Here is a 27,094-nt window from a genome sequence, read left to right on the forward strand (position 1 = left end):
TACAAAAATATAAATGAAATAAACATGTTTCCAAATTCTGGAGCAACCATAAACATCATTTTTCTGACGATACACATCGGTACCAAAGCACGTTTAGAATATTGGACGGTTTAATGTAGTATCCGGTGGGATTCAATAGCAGGTTAAAGAGACGATAACAACCACCACCCCCGGCCCTAGTCCCCCTCCCTCCTCCTCTTCTTAGACGCTCTGTCACATCGAGCTTGGTCGTGTCTCGCATTCGTCGGTGCTCCACTCCGGTCCCCGGGCGCTCCGGACCTGCCACGCGTGCAGAAACGTACTGTGGACCTACTCAGGAATTCTCCATCCCAACACCCAATTCCTGACGCTGAGGATTTACTTATTTAGTTCACAGTTTTCAGCCCAGTTTAAAAACTTTTCCGATTAGATTTTTTTTTCTCACCGGTGATGCCTCCGGACTGGAGACGCACTGGGACGCACCCGAACGTGAAAGGTGCAGCACTCTTAAACGGCCAAAGACTTCGAGGAAGCTCTGTGTACACAAAAATGAAAGAAAGTTGACGGTTTGGCGGCAGATTTGAGTTTAAAAACTATCAAAACCCAGAGATGGATCAATCGATCACACGGTTTCATTTTGCGGTTTAGCCAGAGCCATGAGGATGTGTGCAGCCCTGAGTCTCCTGTGTTTGTGGCTGTGCAGCGAGGCCGTCGTTTGTCAACTTCACTGGGACAAAACAAAGACGACGTTTAGTCCTTATAATAAATCCGCCACCGTTGAAAGGAATGTGCACAGCCGGAGATGGCGCACAGTCAGCCAGGAGGACCGTGGGGGGACACGCAGTACGAGTGCAGAAGCCTCATGGCTGGTTCCTCTAAACTCCTCGTCGTCTGAGCTGCCAGAGAAAAAGATCACCAGGCGCTCTCTGCGTGAAGGTGATGCCCAAAGTGGAACTCGGTCATTTTTACCAGAAGTTTTAGTTTTAGGCACGAAAGAAAATGATAAAGATGAGCCGAGCAATGAAGTGTCTAAACAAACCCAGCATGGACACAACTGCACGCGCAGGATGAGTGGACGCACACGAAGGCAAAGGCGGGTTGCCGTATCCGGCAGGGCGACGCACAGCGAACCGCTACCTGTGGCCATGGCGCAGGAGCTAGAAGCCGACCCCCCCTTCAGACTCAATACAAGTGACTATGAGGACGAGTACTCTCTCCCGGACTTTCCCGACACCACGCGGCTCGTTCCGGTGAACACGCGAACCAGACGCAAGCAGGTAAAGAATCCATTCTACCCGGTAACCGCGGAGTCGTACGGAGCCTACGCTGTACTGATAACCGCCGCCCTCATCTTTACAGTGGGCATCATTGGGAACGTGTCGATCATGTGTATTGTATGTCACAACTACTACATGAGGAGCATCTCCAACTCGTTGCTAGCCAGCCTCGCGCTCTGGGATTTCGTCATCATCTTCTTCTGCTTGCCGCTTGTGGTGTTTCATGAGCTCACCAAGAAATGGCTGCTGGGAGAGTTCTCATGCAGGATTATCCCCTATCTGGAGGTGAGAGGCAGGGTGGTGGGGTAGTGATGGTTTGGTAGTCCCTCATGGTGCAGCAGATATAATTGTAGCCGAGTTCATTTTACAGGTGAGACCATCGCGGTCAAGTGAACCTCTAAATTGTTTTGCGCATCTACACAAAGCGCTCTCCTTCGTTCTCCTCCTCAATACACAATAAATCCTCCAATGACTACCTGAGACTGGCTTCAAAAGTGAGTCAGTCCATATATCAGTTTTTATTCCAGGACCAGGTCCAGGACCTTTTCCCCCTAATCCCCAAGTTTCATTTTATCTTCTTTTCAATTTTGCTGGTAATGAGCTTTTTCATTCATGATTTCTTGAAATGTGACCTGCATCCACAATATATCTGTACAGAGTTCCTTCTCAGCCAGGTGCATAATTCCTGACATGTTAAAAGAACATTATTCTCAACTTCAACACGTGTTCAAAACATTAATCAAAAGTGGCTCTTCATAGTTGACATGAAACTTTCAATACATTTCTCCACAGGCTCATCTACTCTACATCTGTGCTAAATTTTATTTCAAAATTAAAGGTCAACTCTGCTCAAATTGAAAAACTTAAAGGGATGTAATAATGTCATGTTAAAAATGTACTAAACATCGTATATATGATAGTTGACATGAAATGTTCCTCTTGGAAACCCACACTGTGTGTGTAGAGTTTCATCTTAACCCACTGCATAATTTCAGGAGAAATAAAATTACATTTCTGGTCAAACCCAACATGCTCAATCGAATATAATATCACATTAAAAAATTACTCTACATATGTGCCACTGCATGTTATGGAGGCCACACGTGAACTCAAGAACAGCTTTAGTGCTGGAGTTTCATCCAAAGACAAAATACTAAATCAAGTGGAGCCAGGAATATACATTCTAGGGAAAACTACAGGTACATAATAGTGAAAACATGTAGCAAGGAGCACACAACTATGGTAGGACAATGACAAAGGACAGCAGAAGACAGAGATAATAAGTACACACTGGATATCAAGAGGAGAGGCAACAGGCTGGACACACGGGTGGAAGCTATAGACATAACAAGGCAGAGGAAGCAAACAACATGAGCCACAGAGAGCAATGGTTACCATAGTAAAATAGGAAAACACAACTACATGGGCAACAAGGCTTAACTTACATGGAGGAGAACAGGAGAACTACACAGATGAAGATGAGAAGTCACAAGAATAAATGCAGATGAGACTGGGACAGCAAGGAACACAGAACGGAACAAATTAATATCAACGAGACAGGAGAAGTAAAACTCAATACCAAGTACACAAGACTGTCATTTCCTGCCTGGAAACTGGTTGTAGTTTTGCTGACCCAAATGCTGTAAGCAAGAGATGAAGGTTACTAAAGTGAGCCTTTTTAATGAATGTGCGATAGACGGTTCAAAGCAAAAGCCAACACCCAGGAGTCAGAAGGAATAATTACTAAATTGGGAAATGCTATGGAAAACACAACAAGTGGAACAAAGGACAAAGAGAGACTGAGACAATAAATATAAGAGACAATGATTGAGGCAAGTAGGGGGCAGGTGGAGAACCACTGCTAAAACTAGACGACGAAGCACAGATGACAAAAGACTGCTAAAGTAAAAATAGAAAGTGACTAAACAGATGGCAGCCTCAAACACAAAGACTTGACATAGCGGTTCATGATGGAGGAGTCTATACTTTCTGTGATCCTGTGACGTAAATTTTGTGATCAGACAGTTAGTGTGGGGGTCTGCATGCCTGCCTCTTTTTGTGACCTCATGAGTTGTCCAATGCATTAACTATGTGAACATCAGGTCTCCAATAAATGAGTATAATCCAGGCTTAAAACCTGCTTAACAGTAATATCTACTCGGTTGTTGGGGTGTGAGGTCCCTGTGTCCGCAACAGAGTATAATCCAGGCTTAAAAAAGATATAAACTGTACAAAACAATAAATAGGAAGGGGTACACATGGAAATAACCAGAAACTGACACAAAGAACTAAACGGTAAATAGGCTGCACTTTGCTACTCCACCTGAGTACTCAAAGCGCTACAATATGCTTTATCCATCCATTCAAAGGAGCACTTTTTGCTACATATTCTACAAGGATAGTTTAACATGAGGACTGAAAGAACTACGGATCGAACCACGACCCGTGGTCTACGATGCTTCATATTGTGGCAAACAAAAAAAAACAACATGGATCAAATTGAGAGCCAACAGAACGTTAAATAATGACAAAAATTCAAAGACTATAACAGAAAACCCCAGGTCCAAAACCCTGGGGCAATCAGAACGTTTTCATAACTTCTTCTGTTTCCCTACATATTAATGAATTCATAAGAAAGGTTAGGGACAATAGGCTGTACATAAAAGAGATGAGGTTTAGCTGACACTCATCAGCTACAGCTGCCTGTTTCTGGATACCCCTAAAACCAGTATCCAGATGGGTAATAAATGAAATGTACCCATGATACAGAGGGAAAAAATTCCTTTCAGTCAAACTGTTTTTTATAAAAAAATATTTCTGCTTTAAAGTTGGACCTTTATACCATGACTCTTCAGGGACTGACTCACTTTTAAAAGCATTTATTCTCACAAATGTATTCATTTAATTTTTATTTTATTTTATTTAAAAAAACATTTTTTATCTGAATATCATCTCTTCTACTGACTCTATTACAAAAGACATCATACCTTTGCCTTTGAGACACTGACAGTTGTTGTTCAATTGGCGCTTACCTAAATTCCCATAGCAAGTTATCATGTCTGCAGCTTGTGACAACTGAAAGGGTTTTAATGTGACATCTGGAGACAAAAGGTCTTATTTATTGTGTTTAAGCTTCTTAGCAGTGGAAGCTTTTTGTCTGAGGCAGTGACCTACATGAGTTTATTGACGTCATCACCTCGCCTTATTGTCACCTAATGTAGCGAGGTGTGGTATGCGGCTCCACTGCAGAGGAGGGATGGCGCCAGAGAGGCTGGCAGGGCAGCTGGAGCTGATCAGCCAATCAGCCAATCCTTTATCAGGAGGTCCTGCCAAAAGCTAGATAACTGAAAAGCTGAAAAGTGAACAGCCTGATCAAAGTGAACACTGTAAATAAAAACATTGCAACAGTGGGTGTGACACACCTAAAAACTCTGCCGAGTCTGATTTTAGATCTTTAATTGATTTATCCAGTTTGGAACAGGCCAACATAAAATTAGTTTTTTTATGAAGACCTTTTTTAAAGTCTAAATTGATTATATCTAATTTTTTTTCAATATGACAGTTTTGACCCTGATTTTGCATTGTGGGTGTATATCATGGGGGAGAGGCGGAGACTAATGATTGACTGCTCTTGTGTCACGTTTGTTACAAGTTAAGAATGAGCAATTTGGGATACCACTCGCACCAGCCAACAGGTAAGACACACAGTTTCTGATTATCCATCCTGCCTCTTGCCCTTGACACACGCCCACAATACAAAGTGGTCAAATAAATGTATAAATTGCTTTTTCCCAAAACTCTGCTGACAGTTCTGTGTTCAGGTTCTGTAGCCAGGCTTCCTGTATAAAAGCTGAAAACATTGGAGTATAAAAAAAGGTGTTTGGAGGCTTCATTAGCACCAAGAACTCATAAATAGTCTGGTTAGCTGAAACTGTTTCAAAACTAATTATCTAATTTGAGTGTAACTAAAAAATGTGACTATGGAATATTGTATTTAGTACAAATGTGAAAATGATGCAAACTGTCCATCTATACATAAAAAATACACACAATTTATGCATACAAAAAATATATATACAATTTTTTAAGACACATTTCTGATATATTATCATGGTTAATTTTTTTTTAGATTTATTTGAATTTAATGCTAACATTGTTAGAGACAAATTCTGGTCTAAAGTACTTTTTATTTTTACTTTACTTCACATAATTGTTACAGTTATGAAATTGTACTTTTAACTTTTAACCTGATTCTAGCCTTTCTCCCAGGTGGTTTCTCTTGGGATCACAACCTTCACACTGTGTGCTCTGTGCATTGATCGTTTCCGGGCAGCCACCAACGTGCAGATCTATTATGAGATGATCGAGAACTGGGCATCTACCACTGCAAAGCTGGCGGTCATCTGGGTGGGCGCTTTGCTGCTGGCGTTGCCTGAGCTGCTGATCAGACAGCTGGTCACTGAGGACGACGAGCCACCTGATGTGACACCATGTGAACGTTGTGTAGTTCGCATCTCAACAGACCTCCCGGACACACTCTATGTCTTGGGGCTCACCTACAACAGTGCACGCCTCTGGTGGTACTTTGGCTGCTTTTTCTGCCTGCCAACGCTGTTCACCATCTGCAGCTCACTAGCGACTGCCCGCAAGATCCGCAACGCCGAGTGGGCCTGTGTCCGTGGGGGCAAGAAGCAGCTTCAGCTGGAAAGCCAGATGAACTGTGCCGTGCTAGCTTTGGCCATCCTCTATGGGTTCTGCATCATTCCAGAGAACATCTGCAACATCATTAATGTGTATATGGCGGCCACCATTCCCAGGAGAGCCCTGGACATTCTGCACCTTGTCAGTCAGATGATGCTCTTTTGCAAATCGGCTGTGACGCCCGTTTTGCTGTTTTGTCTATGCCAGCCATTTGCCAGAGCCTTCTTGGACTGCTGTTGCTGCTGCTGCGACGAATGTGGCCCGCCCCACTCCCCCACCACTGCCACTAGCAACATTGACAATGAGTGCACCACCACCGAGCTTGAGCTGTCGCCATTCAATACCACCCGCAGGGAAGCATCCACCTCTGCCACCTACTCTGCTGTGGGGACAAACTACTGAGGTCAATAATCAACATTGCCATTGTACCAATCCATAGCTATGATTTTGCACGCAAGGGTTGACCCTGCTTTCCAGCACTCGACGCTTGAGAGGGGAAGTACGATGCGATGATATGATAGATTATTGACAAGCGCTCTCTCCTACAGTGTCTAAGAGTGGAGCTACACCTGAGTGAGACACCTTGTCTCCCCAATTTTAAACCCAAACAAACATTCAATTCAAAAGCTTAGCAAAAACTTGTTTCTAAAATATCTGAGATAATTCAAAGGACATACAACTATATATAAAATGAACATTCTATATATTAAGTAGTTAGTTACAGTTTGTTCCATTATGAGAGGTGTTACACCAAACGCCCTGAATTGTCTAAAACAACCCGATGTACGGCAGGGCTGGAATGGCTGCAGTGAAAGGAATGTTTGGCTCCTGTGGACACAGACCCTGAGACTGAGCTTCATCTGATGGGATCAGCAGATAGTTTTTTGTTTGTTTGTTTTTAAAACACCCCAAACTCTTGAACACGCTTATGTTTACTGACTCACCGAATGAACCTGCTCTCTATCTATTAACTGTTAAAAGATTTTCTATATTTGAATGAACAGTATTAGCCACTGGCAAAAACCTCAGCATTTTTAATGAACTCACTGGTATTTTTACTGAATCTGAGATCAGTTGTAAACTACTTTTTGTCACTGTTTACAAAATCTGAAACAAGACATGGTTGGTACATTTCTGATGTCACGAGAGTTTGTGCCGTAATTCAATTTGTTTACAGATACTTTTGTAATTCTCCTCCGCACAGTTTAACTTTCAAAGCCAGAGGAGCGAATTTTACCCGTGGTTGTGCAGAAATGTTTTCACGTAAATATGCAGCTGTTTTAGCTCCACCAGCATTTCCTTCTGTGGTACAGACATTAGTAACAGTTAGTGCAGTACCTAGATGTTTTAAATATAGTCAGTCACAACTGTTTTTTTTCTCTTTCTGTCAAAAATTGTAGTTAATTATAGAAAAGTATATAATTATTTTTTTTAAAGAAATTTACATTGAAATAGACTTCATGTCTGTTGGCCCTTTGACACACTGGTGACCTGTCCACAGTATACCCCACTTCTTATCCTCTAGCAGCTGGGATAGGCTGGAGCCCCTCTGCAACCCCTAATTGGCCACTAACCTTTCAAAGAAAGATTTTAAGATTGTATTTATATTATTGTAGGTTTCTACCTTACAATATACAGTGCCTTGAGGCAACCACTGTTGTAATTTGATGCCACACAAATAAAACTCAATTGAATTTGAAGTAAATTTATATAGTAGTCAGTTCCCTTTCTCCAAACGGTCCTTTTAAGAAACTGTAACCAAATTATAATTTAGTATGAATAAAGATTTCATTAAAAAGCATTTTCCATGAAATTCATGCAACATTCAATTTTTAGTTTTTATTGTTTTGTTTTGTTTTGGGGTTGTTGTTTTTTACAAAATGAAATATCACATTAATAAAAGAAAAAAATACATATCTTTGGAGTATGGTTTGAATATGATATTGTCTTTTTTGTGCAGCAAATTTCCACATAGTCACTTCAGTGTGGTCCCAAGTAGGGTAGGTTTTGATTATCGATTTATCAATTAAAATCGATTCTGGCTTGGATAACGTGATATCGATTCATTAAAATCCTGAATCGATTTTTTAATATAAATTTATTTTGGCCGAAATAAATTTCACCTGAGAAATGCCAGAATCTCAGGTGAAACCTCACAAGATTTCAACAACCACCAAACAGCTAAAACAGTAAATGAGAGCAGGAACACGGATTCTGCACAAAGACGTAAAAACAAAGCGCTGACGGATCAGAATCAGTGAGATGTCGCCTTTCTCACCCGACGGCACGGACAGTCGGGGCTGAAAGCCGACAGCTCGCTGATTCTGATGTTTCGGCGGGTCCGCGCTTTGTGTTTACGCCCTTTTTGCGCTGATTGTAAAACTGTTAGTTTGATCTCTCTCCAAACAATATTGACCGAACCAGCAGCAAAAGAAGCTCCAAACTGCGCTTCACATAAACATCGTCATGAATTCCCTCTGACTTTTGCTGTTTTGCTTCCACCACGATAAAATCCCACTCAGTGTACTTCAAGAACAGTTTCCCGTCTAAAAATCTGTTTTCTGCATTATTCGCTTGCCTACTATGCACAAGTCTACCGTTGTTTACAGCGCTGTCAGACACTGTTATTTTTCCTTTTACTTACTTCCAAAAACAAAGCCTCATTTCTGCTGTTCAACAGGCTTCTGAACAAATTTAAACTTTTTAAAATTATGCAAAATTGCAAAACGCTTAGCTGTGTCTCTAATCAAACCTCTGTAACTTTGCTCTGCTTCACTTCAGCAGCATCAGGTAATGTTCATATGTTGATTAATGGTTTTCTTTCGTTTTTGATGTACTGCAGAATATTTTTATAAAATCCCAGGCCAAGAAAGTCGCCTTCATGTTTTTCTGTGTTTTATCTTCAGCTACTTTGACACAAAGGCATCTGCTGTGATGCTCACACCTTTGATAAAGTCTCAGCTTTCTTTTTATAGATATAAAAATATGGAAATGTACTGATGTATGATCTGAATTATAATATTTCTGACTCTCTGAGGCAAAATTTCCCCAATTCAAATCGAATCGAATTGAACTGGATCGAATCATGGATCGAATCGATTCGGGACCTTGTGAATCGGAATTGAATCGATTCTAGAAATCAGTGACGATACCCAGCCCTAGTCCTGAGCTGTGATCAAACACAAAGCCCTTTAAAAAAACAGGTAATGTTTCTGTAAGAGTACATATAAGAGTACAGTGTTTCTATAAGCCCTCACTTATTACTGAACTGCTCCATTTAAATTTCTGCAGTCTTCAGAAATAATGTTACTGAATAAATGCTTTCTCCACATGGTAACATTTTTCAAACATGATTTTTGTTTCACAAAGTTGAGGTTGGCTGTAGCATACTCCTTTGGATTTGATGTTTCTTTTGATGAGTTAAAAAAATTTGTACCAAAATTCACTACTGAGAAATTAATCTCATCTTGCAGATTTCCAGAGACTAGTTCCTAGAATGGTACTTAGCTGCTATGAGCCTGAGTTCAGTCAAGTTATTGGCACATTTAAATGTAGTGATGCCAGGTAGTGATGTGGCTTGGTCAACCGGGCTGCGCAACAAAGATCGAGAGGTGCCAAAATGCAACCAAAGTGTAGTCTGGCTTAATGTGCACCTAACTGACTTAAGATATGACTGTATGAGCACGTTGCTCTTTACAGGCATTTTAATAATATGTCACTGCAGGAGCTCAGGGATTCGCTGATAGTGCGATGCTGCAAAAGATTGACAAGATTAGACTTTTGTCAAAGTTTAGCAGTTCGTAGAGCTTTAACACTTGGAGGACAAGAAAACATTTCTAAGTGAAGGATAGAAGTAGAGTGTGAGACGTCATTGCCATACATCCAGAGCACACAGCTACTATTGTTGCTGCAGTTCAAATTGAACTCGTTTACTCAGAATTGCAATCAGTCCAGTTAACAGTTGAACCTCCTTAAAACATGAACAGAAAGCAGACAGAACTGAAAAGTCAAATCAGAAATATAATTTATTATGAAAGTTTTTTTTCCCTCAAAAAACTGCTCTGATAGTTTATTTGCTGCATCACATTCAGCACAACCCTCAGCTGTTTTTTCTCTCACCATAATTTAGTCATCATCGTCACCATGCAACTAACGTGGACAGAGCACGCCATTGTCCATGCTTCGTGTTAGGGAGTTTGTCTCTCAGCTGGGCCGGCACAGTGAATAGTGTTACAGTGCTACAAACTGCACATCTAGCTTCATTTATGCTAAGACAATAAGTTGTTGCTGATGGTCTTTTTGTCCTGAAACAGTGCAGTCAGTAAACAAAAGACTGTAGGCAGTTTCTTCTTCTAGTGAAGTTCTTACTCTTAATTTAATTTTGTTAATACATGTTTCTAATTAATATTTTAATTAAATTAAAGTGCACCCCAATACTTTTTTTTTTACTTTGCTTTTGTCCTTTAAGCAGTTCCCCTTACCAGGCAGTGTAAGTACTGTTGTAAAACTGCACAATGCTTTGAAGGCACTGATTTCAAAGTCACTTTCCTTGTTCGTGCCTATGAAAACAAATCTAAACACATCAGTAAAACTTCAAAAAAGAAAATATGTTCCAACACGTACACTGCTGATTGCAGCACTGAAGATGATGATGAGCTTATACAGAGGTGTTTCTTGACATGGGCTGAAAGATGTTTTCACATTTAGGCCGTATTTACACCAATCAAAATGCTCCTTATTGTTAACATAAATGACTTCTTCATTTCAGGAAAAATACCACTCTCTGTGTTGCACTGAAGTAGCAGGTTAAATGTATTAACATGGAGGCAGTGGCACTCCTGTTACTCATTTTATTTAGGCTGTTTTAGGCTATAAAACAAAAGTTTTTATGTTTACATAAATATTTTAGCGTAAGTGCTGTTTCAAGTGTAAATACTGTGTAATGCAGGTTACCTGTAAGTTACAGTAGGCCTCACTACAATCATTAATACTTGTGAGTAATGCTGGACTCACAAAGAAGTCCTACCATTAATTAATATTTCAATCTTAAATATGAACAACCTATCTCTATTAATCAGCTATGTACCACAGGCCTTCAAGCTTACAGTTATTAAACCGTTACTTTAAAAGCCATGACTTGATCCAGATGTCTTAGTTAATTATAGGCTAATCTCCAACTTTGCTTTTATCTCAAAAATTCTTAAAAGAGTGATCAGAAAAACAATTAACAGATCATCTGTAGAGGAATGGCTTATTGGAAGAGTTTCAGTCAGGTTTCAGAGCTCATCACAGCACAGAAACAGCTTTAGTGAAGGTTACAAATGATCTTCTTATGGCCTCTGACAGTGGACTCATCTCTGTGCTTGTCCTGCTAGACCTCAGTGCAGCGTTTGATACTGTTCTCAATAACATTTTATTACAACAATTAGAGCATGCTCTAGGTTAATTATGGTGTTCCACAGGGTTCGGTGCTATAGGACCAGTTCTGTTTACATTATACATACTTTGGATGGCATTACCTTGGCCTCCGGTAACACTGTGAGGAACCTTGGAGTCATTTGTGAATAGGATATATCCTTCAGTGCACATATTAAACAAATATGTAGGACTGCTTTCTTCACTTTGTGCAGTATCTCTAAAATTAGAAATATCCTGTCTCAGAGTGACGCTGAAAAACTAGTCCATGCATTTATTACTTCCAGGCTGGACTACTGGAATTCATTATTATCAGGATGTCCCAAAAACTCCCTGAAAAGCCTTCAGTTAAACCAAAATCCCGCAGCAAGAGGACTGACAGGGACTAGAAAGAGAGAGCAGATTTCTCCTGTATTGGTTTCTCTTCATTGACTCTGCGTTAAATCCAGCATGAATTCAAAATCCTGCTCCTCACATACAAGGTCTTAAATAATCAGGCCCCATCTTATCTTAATGACCTCGTGGTACCATATCACCCCATTAGAGCACTAAGTTTTCAGACTGCGGGCTGACTTGTTGTTCCAAGAGTATTTAAAAGTAGAATGGGAGGCAGGGCCTACAGATTTTAGGTCCCTCTTATTTTTTTCAGTTGTTGCCTGTCCCGTTCGGCACAGTAGAAATTAGAATTATTGTCTGAAGGCCAATAAAAATGTCAGATTTTATTTTCCCAAGTGGATCATTACGGTTTTGTCATAGTAGTTCACTTGATTGATCTTTACTATTTATTTATTTAAATAAATAAATATTTAGCTTTTAAGGAATTTCAAGCGGAACAGACAGGACCAGGGTACAGGAAAGCGAAAGTTCAAGAAAAGGAGAGGGAAAGATCAACAGAAGAGAAGAGGGAAAGAGAGAAAAGACACTAAAAATCTGCTTTTTTTCCTGCTGGGAAAAAAAAAGAAAACAAGCAAAAAGGAACAACACACTAGGAAAACCACAGCAACAACCGAGATAAGGATGAATAACCTTAAGTAACAAATACTGAACAGTACTGAGTGGCACACAAGACCAACAATGCGGTAACAACAACATGCTTAGAGGCAGCAGCCAAGGAAGATAGTGTGTCAGTGAACACCTGTGTGGATGAGCGCGCTTGTGCTCATTCACAGTTAAACAGTTACAGTTTCACCATGTAACTATCTCTCTAGGGGCCTCTGACGAGCTCATGGGCCGCAATTGGTTGATTACTGTCAGATGTGTGGAGCCAAGAGTGGGAATCTGAAAAAGCAGAGAACAGATATAAAAACAGAGGCAGAGGAAAACAAACTTTGGCAGAAATACAGGGAGAACAGAGGGATCATGACAGAAACATTGTTAAAACAAAAATCACACAAATTTCCTTACTTTTTATGCAAACTTTATTTCATAAGGCTTGAAAAAAGCATTTGAGACTTTGTACTCATTAGTTTACTTTGATAGAATCTGATGGCCATTGGAAAGAAGGTTTAGAGCACTTGCACATTGGCTTCATTTTTCAGACCAAAAATGTCATGGTCCTGCGACCATGACTCAGTGACTTTATGTTTATGTACTTATTGTTATTACTTTCATTATTATTCACGGCTGTTTTGGGATGGTTTGTGTTTGGGATTTTAGACACTGGGTTCTGGGTTTGTGCTCCCTCTGTTGGTCCCTGGTGTTAGTGTTCCCCTGTCTCGTCAGGTTAATCAGGTCCAGCTGTTTCCCCCATCTGTGTGTGATTTCCCAGTGTCTCTTGGTGTATTTATAGCGTGTGATTTCCTCTGCTCCTCGTCGCGTCGTCTGTGTTCCTACCTGGTGTAATCCTCTGCGTGTTCTCCCTGCTGTTCTCCCTTCATGTTCATGTTCATGTTCAGGTTTCCCACTCCTCTGTGTAGTTTATCCCAGTTTAGTTTCGTCCTTAGTTCTGTTTGTCATCTCCACTTTGTGTTTGTTATTAACAATAAATCACCCTCACATCTGAATAAGTGCTGCGTTTTGGGTCCTCCTTCCACTCTCCACACGGCCGCTGCCCCGGACCGTGACAAAAAATGTATGTCAATCTTATATAAAGTCTGTTGATTAGCTGTAATCCAACATGGGATCATTTTAGATCTATTCTCATATGAACTCAAGCATTGGGAAGTATGGATATTAACCTGATGGTGAAACTAAAAGGAAAATGTGGGGCTCACCAAACTTAGTAAATGTGAACTATTTCATTATGATTCAGTGGTTCATTGTTGGCCCAAAAGTTGTTTTTTTTTCTTAAAAATCTTTACTTTCATCTCATCATTTCAATTAACAGTGAATTTGTATTTATAGCATTTGTGTCCTCTGCTAATGGCATAACATTCTTGTTTAATTGTGTTCATAGCAGAATGATCCTGATGAGGCTCTTTTCATGTAAACCAAATTCTTCTCTAATCATCAGTTTGCCTTTGATTTGTTCTCTGGCACAAAATGTGCATGTTTAAGGCTTTTGTAAATGAAGCTGGCAGCCCCTGTTGCTGCTTCAGTAACTAGACAGCACCATTCATTCAGAAACAAAGGGGTGATGGGTACACAGGCTTCAGTATTGAACAAGCTGCTCACTGACCTTCTCCCAATTGCTCCCAGGGCTGTTTTCTGGGATAAGAAAGATATCCCCGGAGGGCTGGAACTGCTGCCTCTGACTGGTGGAGGGGAGCCAGGCTTCCAAAGTAACCAAACTACTTATCCAGGATTTTGCAAAGCACAAGAAGTTTGGTGGTCTTAAGCAAAACAGCCATAAAGCTAACTATCATAAAAAACTATGAAAAAACATGAAGTTCCTTAATGCAAGACAGGGCTTGCTGCCAAATTGCCAGTTCCATGTTTCTGTTTTTTTTTTTTTTTTGTCTTGGTTATAGAGCAAACACAATGCAGTTAAAATCTCCCTAATCTATTTGAGATAGCAGTGTTCAAATGTATCTAATGACTGGCTCTGCTCTTTACTTCATTTACACAGGTGATTTTATGTGTACCCATCACCCTGGCTTCATGCATACAAGCAAATGAATTTGCTCTAACAGACCTGAATAAATATCAATGGTATTGAAAGTAGCTGTACATAATGTTATATCTGGAGATGGCCATGAGTATTTTTTTTCTCTAGTGGTTAAAATTTTATTTGTGAAGAAATTCATGAAGTTGTTAATAGTTAATGTTAAAGGAATGCTTGGCTCAACAGAGCTTTGACTTTTTAAAGGTGTGCATTTGAGAATTATACCAGGGAGTCAAGTACTTCCATTGCTTTCTTTTTCACAGGAGCTACAGTATTCAGAGTCGTAGGTAGTGAAGAAGTAAAATTATTAACAAAATGGGCATAAAATAAACTTAATAATAATAAAATAAACTTAATTGCAGCACTTTCAGAAAGACATCCACTGTGATGAAGTCTTTTCCCCACTGCTGTTGCCATTATTGTAAATTTAAATGTATTAAGAAATGATCAGATAAAAGAGAGTTTTCAGGAAATACTGTTAAATGTTAAAATGCCATATGTTAGAACAAGATCTAGAGTGTGATTAAAGTGGTGGGTGGCATCTACCATGGGAGAGTTAACGGGGGCTATGCTGCCTCTAGCTGAGCTGGCTACAGGGGTCTGGCTAGCTATGGGATTTTCAAGGGTGTGAAGCTGGGTCTCCAATTCAGTGATCCTGGCCTCCAGAGCTGCAAACAGGCTACATTTGTTACAAGTATTGTTATTACTAAAGGAGTCTAAGAGTAACTAAACAAACAAACCAACACAATGATCAGAAGGAGCGGCATGTGAAGAGGCCATGCTGCTAGCAAGTTGTTATGAGCTAAGCTAAGCTAACAAACTCCTAAAGACAAAAAACTATAAGTCTGCTGACTGATGTGAAACTTATTGGCACAGTCTGCTGCTGGCTTCCACATCCAGAGAACAAAGAGACAAAGAAGAGAAACTTCAAGATGTGAAAATTTTGAATTTCCAGGGATGCTATAAAAGACATGTTTCAGGATTTCGCCTCAAACTGATGTTTGTGGAACCAGAGAGTTCATGAATTGCAGATGTTTTTCACTTGTCAAGAGAAATAGGAAAACACAATACAAAAGGCCCTTTTAAATTAAAGTCCAGTTAAAAGTTCCTTTAGCCAAAGTTAATGTGATAACTGGGAAACATCAACAGTGATTGTGAATATGAACATAACAAGCACCTCTGTTAGACAGTGGAAAACATAGTAGTGCTAAATGCTAAAAATGAACCACCCAATGCTAGCATGCATCTAAGGCAGTGGTTCCCAAACTTTCTTTGCTGGGCCCCCCTTTGTTTTACAAGAAAAGTGTTGCCCCCCCCCCACGCACGCACGCGCGCACACATCCTCCAACCACACACACCCATATTTTGCTCCATTGCGGTTTATTTCACACCTCAAACATTTAGTAAACAATTAAGCAAATACAAGTAATCAGCAATAAATTACATGTCGTAATAAAATAAACTACTAACTCTTTTACGCTAACGTCTGCACCTACACTGGTATTTTTGAAAACGCAGCTGTTTTGTCCACACGTAAACGACGTTTCGAATCACCGAAAACTGAGATTTTTTTAAAACTCCTTTTTTGCGTTTACGTGTGGACGAGGAATACAGAGTTCGTCACGCAACGTCAAAGGTATGTGCCTTTTTTCACGTCACGCTGTGCGCCACGTTACTGTTTACATGAGATGAATTGCAGAATGGCAGATAGAGACAAAATACTGTTAATCTGACTATCTGCAGGTTTTACACGCTTACATATACACAAGCAATTACTGTCCCTCCATTTACAAAGGCAGAGGCGTCACGGTGAAATTATTTTACGTGTAGTTGTTTTTTTTCCTGTGTAATAATATTCAACATTGCTATCAATACATTTTTCAAAAAAATGCCTCTCTGTGCAAAATGGGTTTAAAAACATAACCAACCGTGGGATACTGTTTGTCTGTGATTTGAACCGGAGGAACAAATCGTGGCAGGATCAGCCTGATATTATTTGTATCCAGCTGTAACTTTACTGTATAAAGTATAGTATACTATGTATATCTCCAAAATGTCAGGAGTAGTTTAGTCATTACAACAAGTGTTTGTGAACTAAAAATCAAGAATGTGGGATACTGTTTGTCCGTGATTTGAAGAGCCCAGCGCTGCTCCCGACGAAGGGAAAACCAATTCTGCAGGGGAGACCTACCTTGGCACTTGTGCAGGTGAAGCCAAAGGGAAGATATGCTTCACCATATTTTCTAGTCTTTGGCTTAGAATGAAGTTGGTTTGGAAACATATTCAGCGATGCTTCATCTCCTGCTTTGTGTTTCTGTAGGCACCCGTGCTAGCAGTGTCCAAGCGTTTTGTTTTTTTCTCCCCCCCTTTTCATCCCGCGCCCCCCCTGCCATGGCTCTGTGCCCCCCCTAGGGGGCGGGCCCCACACTTTGGGAAGGTCTGATCTAAGGATTACAGTATGTTAATTCTAAATTGCTCTTAGGTGTGAATGTATGTATCAATGCCTTTCGCTCTCTCTCTGTTGGCCCTGCAACTGCCTAACAACTTGCCCAGGGTGTACCCTACCTCATTCCCTATGGCATGGCTCTTGCCCCACCACGACCCTGAATTGGATAAGTAGAAGAGAATGAATGGATGGATCGATGAATGTTTAACTGTATTTGTTTTGTACATTAACACTAATAGCCCAGGTTCCACCATGCTCTTATCATAAGAACCTGTTGGTTACACTAATCGTGCTAAAAGGAATATTTTCTGGACACTGAAATATGTATGCAGACGGTGTTTTGTTCAACAATCTGAATTCTTGTTTTAGGCTGTGTTAAATCTAGTTGTTTCATTATTTCCTCAGGACCACTTGCTGCTTTGAATGACAATACACAAAGAGAGACCATGTTATGCTTTCCGGGGCTTCCTCTTTCCTTTGGAGTATTAAAGCTTTTGCTTCATATGTAAAACATTTGCAAAGTTGCAAAGGCCAAAGAGACTTTCTCCCACTGCCTGATATGCCTTATTGGCAGGCTTTCTTTTGGTATGTTTTTTCCCATGGAACACATTTGCATAATTCCTTCCTAGCAGCATGTTTGGTACATGCTTCAACAAAGCTGGTTATAGCAGACGCCTGGGAAGAGTTTAGCTAGAGGTGTCACAATAGTGAGATTATGTGCACTAATCAAGGCAGAATGGGCTTCTGGGATTGCGAAAGAAAGAAAAAAATGGAGACTTTCAGACCGAGAGTGAAAAAAATACCACATAAGACCACAAACGTAGTAAAGATGACATTTTGACATCCAAGTCTATGGAGAATGACTCATTTTGGGAGCCTGCAGGTTGTTGCTTGCTTTAACAAATCAAAAGAGCATTAATCTTGACAGCTAGACTGATCTGTGAAATCAAATAATATCACACAGTCTGTACCACACAAACTGCATAAAAACTGCATCAGTTTTTATCACAGCCTCCTATAGGACCTCATACCTTGTGAAAGACAGGTAACTTTTTGGGTCTCAGTCAGGAACAGCCAAAATTTTATGACTTGATAATTGCCTAATCTGACTTAGTGACCACTGCAACACAATTTGTAATCTTTTAGCTGAACTTTGGCTCCAGTTTTTAACAAAAACATTTCATTTAGCTACAGTTTCAGTGTTATATATTAGGTTCACATTTTTACATGCAAGATACTGCTAAATAGCTTACGATCATCAGGAATAACTGATACCTCTGGTTGTAGCATCCAAATCTAACGTGGGAACATTAATGTGTGCTTAACCTATCTGAAAGAGAACAGGGTGAAAGAAGATAATTACGAGGAGAAAAGTGGGGGAAATGATCATGGGGCCTTTCTGCCCAATTATCACAATGAAAGAGCCTATTAATTGTGCGTCAGTATCCATAATATATCTGCTCTGACAGAAAACAGAAGCTGTGATCCTTTGGTAAATTGCAATCTGGCTGCAGAACCTGGATTTCTAATTGTGTTCCCCCAAAAGTGCTGGGTGAAAGGGTGGGGTAGGATCAGCATGGGAAGCGAGTGCGTTTCCTCAGTGAAGCATCAGTATGGTCAGCAGAACATTCAGTCACAGCCAGTGACCTAGAAATGCTCTGCAATCCCCAACAAAGCAGAAGAATCAGGACAATAAAGCTCTTATTACCCCCGGACGACAGTTTCCATCTGACAGAACAGATTATACAGGCAGCTGAGCTGAGCCAAGCTGGGCCAGGCTGGGACCAGACTGCCAAAGCACAAAGGGTGACGGCTCTACCAGGAAGAGACTGTGGATCAGTTCTTTTTTGACAGTTTATACATGTACAGTGAGGCCTCACGGTGGAAATAGTATCACCAAAGAGTGACGAAATTATGTTCATCTGTCTTGTTCAACTTTCCCCTCTACACCTAACCCTATGCTGAGGTTTAGTTAACAGTGTTGGATGTATTTGTTTACTTTTTAAAATGACTAAAATAGTCGCAGAATTTGTCTGACTGTGTAAATCACTGCACAAAGCTGCAAAGTAGTTATGTACCCAATCCTTTGATTATGTCTGTGCATGTAATTGTAAGGTCACTTAGCTAGATTTCAGAGGACAGCTGTTACACTGTGATTCAGTATTATGTTTTTGATCATTAATGTCTGTCAGCTGTTAAGGAGCTCTAGTTCAAATGTTAAAGACGCACCTGTAAGATAAGTACACCAGTGCTGAGATACCAGTGAAGAGGAGAACAGGACCCCTGGTTTAGTTGTTCCTTTTTCTTTTTTCTTTTTTTTTTACAGTCTTTAAATCCAAATTTAGTAAAACTATGAGATGTATTTTTATATATAAAGCTAACCAGCAGTGTATAATCTAGCTGCAACATTAAGGTGATATGCAAATCACCGATAAGTATGATGACTGATGACAGTATTGTTTTATGTAATTTCATCTGAATCTAAGTAATAAAAAAGTAGTGCCTATTGTTTTTCTACAGCAGTTTACTTCTGATCACATTCTAATTAACTGTGTAAGAATCAAAGAAAAAAACAAAGCAAAACAAAGAAGGAAAAAGCTCGGAATTTCAAATGGTTGCTAAACTTTTAAATCACAGCAGAAACCAGGAAGAGAACCCAGACATAAAATATTCATGCAGCCCACAACAGGCAGGCAGATACTGAATTCTTCTGAATGCTGACCACTCCTGAATATAGATGAGAGGACGTGAACAGAAGCCAAACATGTGTTCTAACATAAAATGTCACTGTGCCCTGGAATTCAGTTATTCACACAACTAAACAATGAGTGAATGTCTCAGTACTGCACTCTGCACATACCACAATACAGCACATTTTTACAGCGGACAATGCATCCTGTTGTCACTTTAACGTTTTGAATCATTGTATTGAGGCAGGTTAGTCTCCACTTATTTCCAGTCTTTATGGTAAGCTAATCTAACCAGCTGTAGCCCTGTGTTTAACATGTGGATGTGAGTGTGGTAATAGTCTTCCACTCTGCATCCCAGTTAAACTTTTCCTGTAAAATATGAGCACTTTTAACTCAAATCTCCCACTATTATAAGTGATCATCTTTTCTAACACTTAGGGTTGAAATACCACAGTAGTAATTCTTTCTGTTTTTTATGGCAGAAACATTTATGGAATTGTAGAATTTTTAGCATGCGTATTTTTGCATGCAACTTTATTTTTCAGTGCAAGAAAAATGCCCTTTCTGGACCTCATTAAAATTCAGTTGAATGTCTTGCTTATTCCAGTTGTTTGTAATGCATATCTTTTTAAGAGGTGCAAAAAATTTTGATTTGGAAATAAAATGATGTTCTTTTTTCAGATAGAAAAGGGGGTTGCTTAAGTTGGTGTCATAGAAAGAGCACCACCTGTGTCTGTTATTAAAACACACCTGCCACTAAATTGTTCAAAAATCCTAATGCTAAGCATGTTATATTCACTACTCACTAGTACAGTGACAAAGAAATTATGTTAGTTGCAGCTGATAATTGTTATCATAGTTTTTTTATTAACCAGCTGGCTTTAAGTACCACAGCAGATAAGAGCCAATGCGAGGGCCAGTAGCAGGGCCTGAGGTTGTTAATTTTAGCATCACAATGTTGCATTTTTTATTGATTAAATTTTGGGAGGCTTTTATTGTGTAAATGCCTAATAATAATAGCATAAGGCAGTATTTGGTTGTGAATTTTGTGCTGGTAAAAACTCCTACTGTGGTGACCTCTTGTGGTACGATAAGAGCCATTATGGAACATGGCACAGGATATACCCAGTTCTTTCTGATCTTTGGTGTCAATTATCGGTATATAATTGACAGGTAATCACAAAAACACAGGTTAAGTCCATTTTAACCCTTTTTTAGTTTAGACATATTTTATGAAAGAAGGCTGTTGAAATGAAATAAAAAGTTCCTTTAAACAAACTTATGATCGTCTATCCACCGGAGGCAAAGGCAAACACACTCACTTACTCACTCACAAACACCCACACCAAGACACACAAATATAAATGTACATGGAGGATGGAGTGTGTCCTATCAGCAGTGCGGTTCCTTGTGTTGATGACTGCGTCGTGAATGACATTGAGCGTAATGACCGACCGGCATGGCTTTTCAGTATAGCACATGCAGTCAAAGTTTTTGTCGAACAAGTTGATGTCATCTTGTGAGAGACCACCGCTCACAGTCAAAGGTCCACCCCGGTGTTGCTGCTTGATCTGGTAGTGACATGAGTGCAGATGAAGGAACACGTCATCATCCCAGTGCTTCCTTATACAGCGACCTTGGCCCTGGCAAAGTGCATCACCACAGAGGCGTGTTGCAGTGGAAACATTCACAATGTACCTGTTTATAACCTGCTCCAAGTGATGTTGTGCATCAAAGCAAGAGTCCTGCAGGGTTGTGGGATATTGGAACATTTGATTAAAATGTTATGATTGAAGTCTTGCATGAAAGATACCTAAAAGCAACCAATTTCCTATCAAAAGTACAATCTACCTCTGTGTCTGTGACATTCATGTCTCCCCAAGATATGACGCCAGCAGCACCCAGAGCAGCAGCTTCTCCAGTGGTGTTAACCAGATCAAACTGCACAATTCAATTTTCAATTCAATTCAATTTTATTTATATAGCGCCAAATCACAACAAAAGTCGCCTCAAGGCGCTTCATAGATACAGAGAAAAACCCAACAATCATATGACCCCCTATGAGCAAGCACTTTGGCGACAGTGGGAAGGAAAAACTCCCTTTTAACAGGAAGAAACCTCCGGCAGAACCAGGCTCAGGGAGGGGCGGCCATCTGCTGCGACCGGTTGGGGTGAGAGAAGGAAGACAGGATAAAAGACATGCTGTGGAAGAGAGACAGAGGTTAATAACAGATATGATTCAGTGCAGAGAGGTCTGTTAATACATAGTGAGTGAGAAAGGTGACTGGAAAGGAAAAACTCAGTGCATCATGGGAATCCCCCGGCAGCCTACGTCTATTGCAGCATAACTAAGGGAGGATTCAGGATCACCTGGTCCAGCCCTAACTATATGCTTTAGCAAAAAGGAAAGTTTTAAGCCTAATCTTAAAAGTAGAGATAGTGTCTGTCTCCCGAATCCAAACTGGAAGCTGGTTCCACAGAAGAGGGGCCTGAAAACTGAAGGCTCTCCCTCCCATTCTACTTTTAAATACTCTAGGAACAACAAGTAGGCCTGCAGAGCGAGAGCGAAGTGCTCTAATAGGGTGATATGGTACTACAAGGTCATTAAGATAAGATGGGGCCTGATTATTTAAGACCTTGTATGTGAGGAGCAGGATTTTGAATTCAATTCTGGACTTAACAGGAAGCCAATGAAGGGAAGCCAAAACAGGAGAAATATGCTCTCTCTTTCTAGTCCCTGTCAGCACTCTTGCTGCAGCATTTTGGATAAACTGAAGGCTTTTCAGCGAGTTTTTTGGACATCCTGATAATAATGAATTACAGTCGTCCAGCCTGGAAGTAATAAATGCATGAACTAGTTTTTCAGCGTCACTCTGAGACAGGATATTTCTAATTTTAGAGATGTTGCGCAAATGGAAGAAAGCAGTCTTACATATTTGTTTAATATGTGCTTTGAAGGACATGTCCTGGTCAAAAATGACTCCAAGGTTCCTCACAGTGTTACTGGAGGCCAAGGTAATGCCATCCAGAGTAAGAATCTGGTTAGATACCATATTTCTAAGATTTTCAGGGCCGAGTACAATAACCTCAGTTTTATCTGAATTAAGAAGCAGAAAGTTAGCGGCCATCCAGGTCTTTATGTCTTTAAGACATTCCTGCAGTCGAACTAATTGGTGTGTGCTATCTGGCTTCATGGACAGATAGAGCTGGGTGTCATCGGCATAACAGTGAAAATGTATGCTATGTCTTCTAATGATGCTGCCTAAGGGAAGCATGTATAATGTAAACAGAATTGGTCCTAGCACTGAACCCTGTGGAACTCCATAATTAACCTCAGTGTGTGAAGAGGACTCACAAACAGAACAGAAAGAGTCAGAGTAATGTTGACTGATAGTTGAAACTCATTATTCATGTATAAGACTAAAACAAGCCTATTCCCTAAATACTTTGTAGCAATTACCTAATTCCCTGATAACATGTGTTTGTGTGTGTGTTTTTAAATGTCATGTATTGTTACAGGTTTTTATGAAATCATTGTTTAAGACTGAGTGCAGGAACGTGGGTGTAATCCTGAGTATAATGGAAGATTTGATAGGAAATTAAGTAAACAAACCATGTTTATTGTTGTTCCCTTAAAGCTTTAGCTTAATCCAGTGAGTAAATAATACACTATAAAAGTTTTAACTCTAATAAAAGATAAGGATAACAAAGAATGTAGCTTCAGGACAATTAATACTGGTTTCACTTTTGAAGGCTTTTAAAAATTGAAACATAAGAACAAAAAACAAAAGCAAACAAACAAAAAACATAATTGTTTGTTTCCATGTACTCTGTGCTCTGCTAAAGTAGCTTTCCATGATTCACTGTCTACTTTGACATTAGAATGAATAAAGATGAGGAAAACATCTGCCTGAAAAAAAAAGTTTTTTGAATAGCCTGAAGCCTAAGCTATAGTGCTGGAAGATGTTAGTGAACAAAGTTTACTGTGAATGAGAGCCTTGTACTTAGAAAGTAGTTCATCCCTAAATTCTATGTTGGATGGCAGATACCTTTCATTCCATCAAGGATTGGTGAGGCACACAGAGCACAAATTGTTTCTCAAGGTAATACAATACTGTGTGTTGAGCAGTGATGTCTTACTTCTGACACATAGTCATCAACGCTGTCCTTGTACACAGGTCTTATGTAGGCATAGATAGGGATTGAATAGGTGCTTTGGGGGAGGGTTGATACCCTCATGGCTTCCTGGATGCGATGGCGAACAAACAAACGAGCTTTCCAGGAGTCTTTGAGGACCAACTCCAGGTAGATGGAAGGAAAGAGTGCCGTGGACTCTTTTCAGAGCCACAAAAGATTTTCATTCCTCTGCTTCTCAATATCAGGACACTCTCCAGTGAAGCCCACCATGTCCTGGTTGTAGTCATAGTTATAGCAGTCAGGATACAAGTAGTAACCCCAAAGTCTTTTTGGCCTCAGTTTCTTCCCAATTTGGATGGACAAAATACCTCTTGGCTGCTCTTTCAAACACAATCTTTGCCCTTTCCTCTGCTTCATCTTCAGAAAGTGAAGTGTTCTTCTTTTTGACCTTTTCGATTGAAACCTCTCTGTAGATATATTTGCTTCCCCAGTTTCGAATCCACTGCGGTCTCCACTCTTCAAAGTCAAGCACAGCCAGGCCAGGTCCATCGGTGGGAATATAGTGCTTGATGTCATCTGCAGCATCGTCATGGTGGTCCTGCATGTCTGTTATTTGCGGCAAATCTTCATCATGCATTTCTCCAGTGTCTTCGTCAATATAGGGAAAGATGCCAAAGCGGTCAATGTAAAATATGGAGATGCTTTGGTTGGTCACCGTTTTCAGGGTGCTGCTGACAACGCTGAAGTAGGAGAGGTCAAGGGGCATACCAAAGTGGATGTTACACAGTTCAGTTGGAGCATTCCACGTGAACATGAAGTGATGGCCAGGAAGGATAGGGTAGTCTGTCCTTGGTAAGGACCTACAGGAGGATATCAGGGCCATTGCGCTGACAAACAGGAATAAAAAATGCTGTGTTTCATGGATCAGTTTCACTCCATACATTTTGTAACAAGAATGAGATCTGTCATAAAAGGAAACAAACACCAGTTAGGTTTGAGGCCCTGATATTGATATTCATCTTGCTTGGACAGATTTGTGCTGATGCCAGACTTATTGCTCTTTTTCTGTCTTCAAAAGGGGCAAAGTATAAAAGATGGAATTTCATTAATGAAATCATTTCTTAATTTTCCCAACATTTTCTTGTTCTTACCACATTCCAACATTTCTTTTGTATGCATGACAACAAGACGGGCTTGCCCCTGCATGTTCACGAAGTGACGACTTCAGTATTTAGCCTCACATGCAAAGACACTAAATTCCTTTTGCAGGAGCAAAAGTTTTTATAAAGCTACATTAATAAGAGCACTTATTAATAACACCATATATCCAAACAAAATTCCATCTTATAAAATCTTCCAAAACAATAACTTTTGGAAGATTTACAAATGTTGCAAATACAGTTACAAACACAATAAAATTGCTAAATCTTCATCAACAAAGTTTTTTTTTTCTTCAAATTTTCAATTTTAGTTTTATTAAACTTGATGAACTAATGATACATATTCTTGTTAGTAAATGTAAGAGAAGTTGGGTTAAGTAATGGCAGGGTGCAAGTCTTTAGAGCATCTTATTGATTCAATGCTCAAGATTATTTTTCACACAAAGCGATTTCTCCAGGATTTAGTTTTTTCCCCATGCTTTGCAGACAGCAGTGAAACCTTATGACTTGCTCTTTTTTTAGCAGAAGATGTGTTGTGTTCTCAATATACTGAAGAAAAAGAGCTGACTAAGCAATTGCTTGGCTTTCCCTTTGGTCTTCCCTTGTTGTATAACAGAAATGTAGCTACTCAGTAGGTACAGTTAATGTCTCTGATGTTCTCAATTCACTTGGAACAGTTACAAAGTTACAAGAAATATTGATAATAACAAAATGTTTCCACTCTGAATTGCCAAAGGCTGTAGGGGGATATCTTTTTATCCTTAAGAAATGAAATCATCACTTGAAAGTATTTTGTATTTACCTTGGTTACCTTTGTTTAATATAATTAAAATGTTTGTGTTGATCTGAAATATTTAAATGAGTTGATTGCAACAACTAAATAAATGTTAAATGGACTGCTGTTTATATAAAGGTTTCGTATTCTACTTCTACTTTACTATACTAGCAGTCACCTATGGTGATAAAATGCCCATCCCTACGGGTTTGAAGGCAATGTTTGGGCTCAAAAGGTGGTTTTAGTGTCAGGCTTCCAATTAGGTTATGGTTAGGTTTAGGCTGAGGTTTAGGATTAGGCATTCATTTTTGATGGTTAGCGTTAGGATAAGCGGCTAATGTGTGTGTGTGTGTGTGTGTGTGTGTGTGTGTGTGTGTGTGTGTGTGTGTGTGTGTACTTGCGTTAGGAACCACTAGTAAGCCTGCAGTGTCAGAGCGAAGTGCTCTACTTTGGTGAAATGGTATTATGAGGTCTTTAAGGTAAGATGAGGCCTGATTATTTAAACACTTTGTATGTGAGGGGAGGGATTTAAAATTTGATTCTGGATTTAACAGGGAGCCAATAAAGAGAAGCCAGTATGAGAGAAATATGCTCTCTCTTGCTAGTACCTGTCAGTGCTCTTTAACCATCTATTCCTCAAATCTACATCTCTCCTAAGAAGAAATTAAGCCTTTGGATCAAATGCAGCATTTTGGATCAAATGCAGGCTTTTCATGGAGTTTTTAGGACATCCTGATGATAATGAATTTCAATAGTCTGTTGCCGGTTAACCTGATTAGTTTTCAAATGTTCATCCAATTGTTTTTTATAGTACAATTTACAAAAAATCTAATTTAAAATGAGTTAATATTTTTTTAACATTGTGTTTCTTCTCAATTCAAACATTTAATATGTTTGTTGTTTTATTGTGAATAAAATATGGGTTCATGAGATTTGCAAATCATTAAATTCTGTGTTTATTTACATTTCAAACAGTGTTAAAGCATTTTGTGAACTGGGTGTAGTTTTGCAAGGACCATCCCTGGGATTAACATAGTTTTAACAGTTATTAAAAAAACCCTTGACCTTAGAAAATGTTTCCTAACCCACATAATGACAGTTTTATTTGAGTTCTATTTATTCAACACTACACTCTTGCCAAGTTATATTTAAAGTAGAAAGCATTTCAGAGCTGCTGGCAAACTTGACCCTATAATAAATCCCTACTAAACTCTCAATCAAACTTTAAATATAAACATGTTAATCAGGTAAATGAAGTCTCATTAATTATGTACTTACTTGTTCTGCGGGTCCAATTTGTTTTGGTCCAAAGTAAGCCCTCAGTGAGTAATTAATACCCGTTAGTCTCCTCGTTAAATAAGCTCTTGCAAGTGCTTGAATTATAGGTGGAACAATTGTGGTAGCTTGTCAGAGCTGAATGATCTGCTTCCTTGAGGTGTTCCCTCCTTTTTGGGCTGTCTTGATGTGTTCC

At 39.6% G+C, this 27,094-nt stretch overlaps 2 protein-coding genes across 2 annotated transcripts; one reads left to right on the forward strand and one right to left on the reverse strand.

Moving 5' to 3' along the window:
* Positions 1-233: 233 nt before the first annotated feature.
* Positions 234-9,221, forward strand: gpr37a (G protein-coupled receptor 37a). Its single transcript, XM_086299645.1, has 2 exons — positions 234-1,541; positions 5,526-9,221. Exons 1-2 carry the CDS (start codon positions 636-638, stop codon positions 6,357-6,359), a joined length of 1,740 nt encoding a protein of 579 aa, XP_086155771.1. The 5' UTR covers positions 234-635; the 3' UTR covers positions 6,360-9,221.
* Positions 9,222-20,873: 11,652 nt separating this feature from the next.
* Positions 20,874-27,027, reverse strand: LOC147325232 (hyaluronidase-like). The gene is given in 5 exon segments (XM_086297727.1): positions 20,874-21,296; positions 21,403-21,492; positions 23,692-24,049; positions 24,051-24,650; positions 26,902-27,027. Coding segments are annotated over 4 exon segments (1,452 nt in total). The 5' UTR covers positions 24,632-24,650; positions 26,902-27,027.
* Positions 27,028-27,094: the final 67 nt, after the last annotated feature.

The sequence above is a fragment of the Aulonocara sp. 'chitande type north' Nkhata Bay genome, linkage group LG7 (genome assembly GCF_057382095.1).
Source record: "Aulonocara sp. 'chitande type north' Nkhata Bay isolate Kocher_YH1m ecotype deep benthic linkage group LG7, A_spYH_male_GT1.1, whole genome shotgun sequence".
Classification (NCBI taxonomy): Eukaryota; Metazoa; Chordata; class Actinopteri; order Cichliformes; family Cichlidae; genus Aulonocara; species Aulonocara sp. 'chitande type north' Nkhata Bay.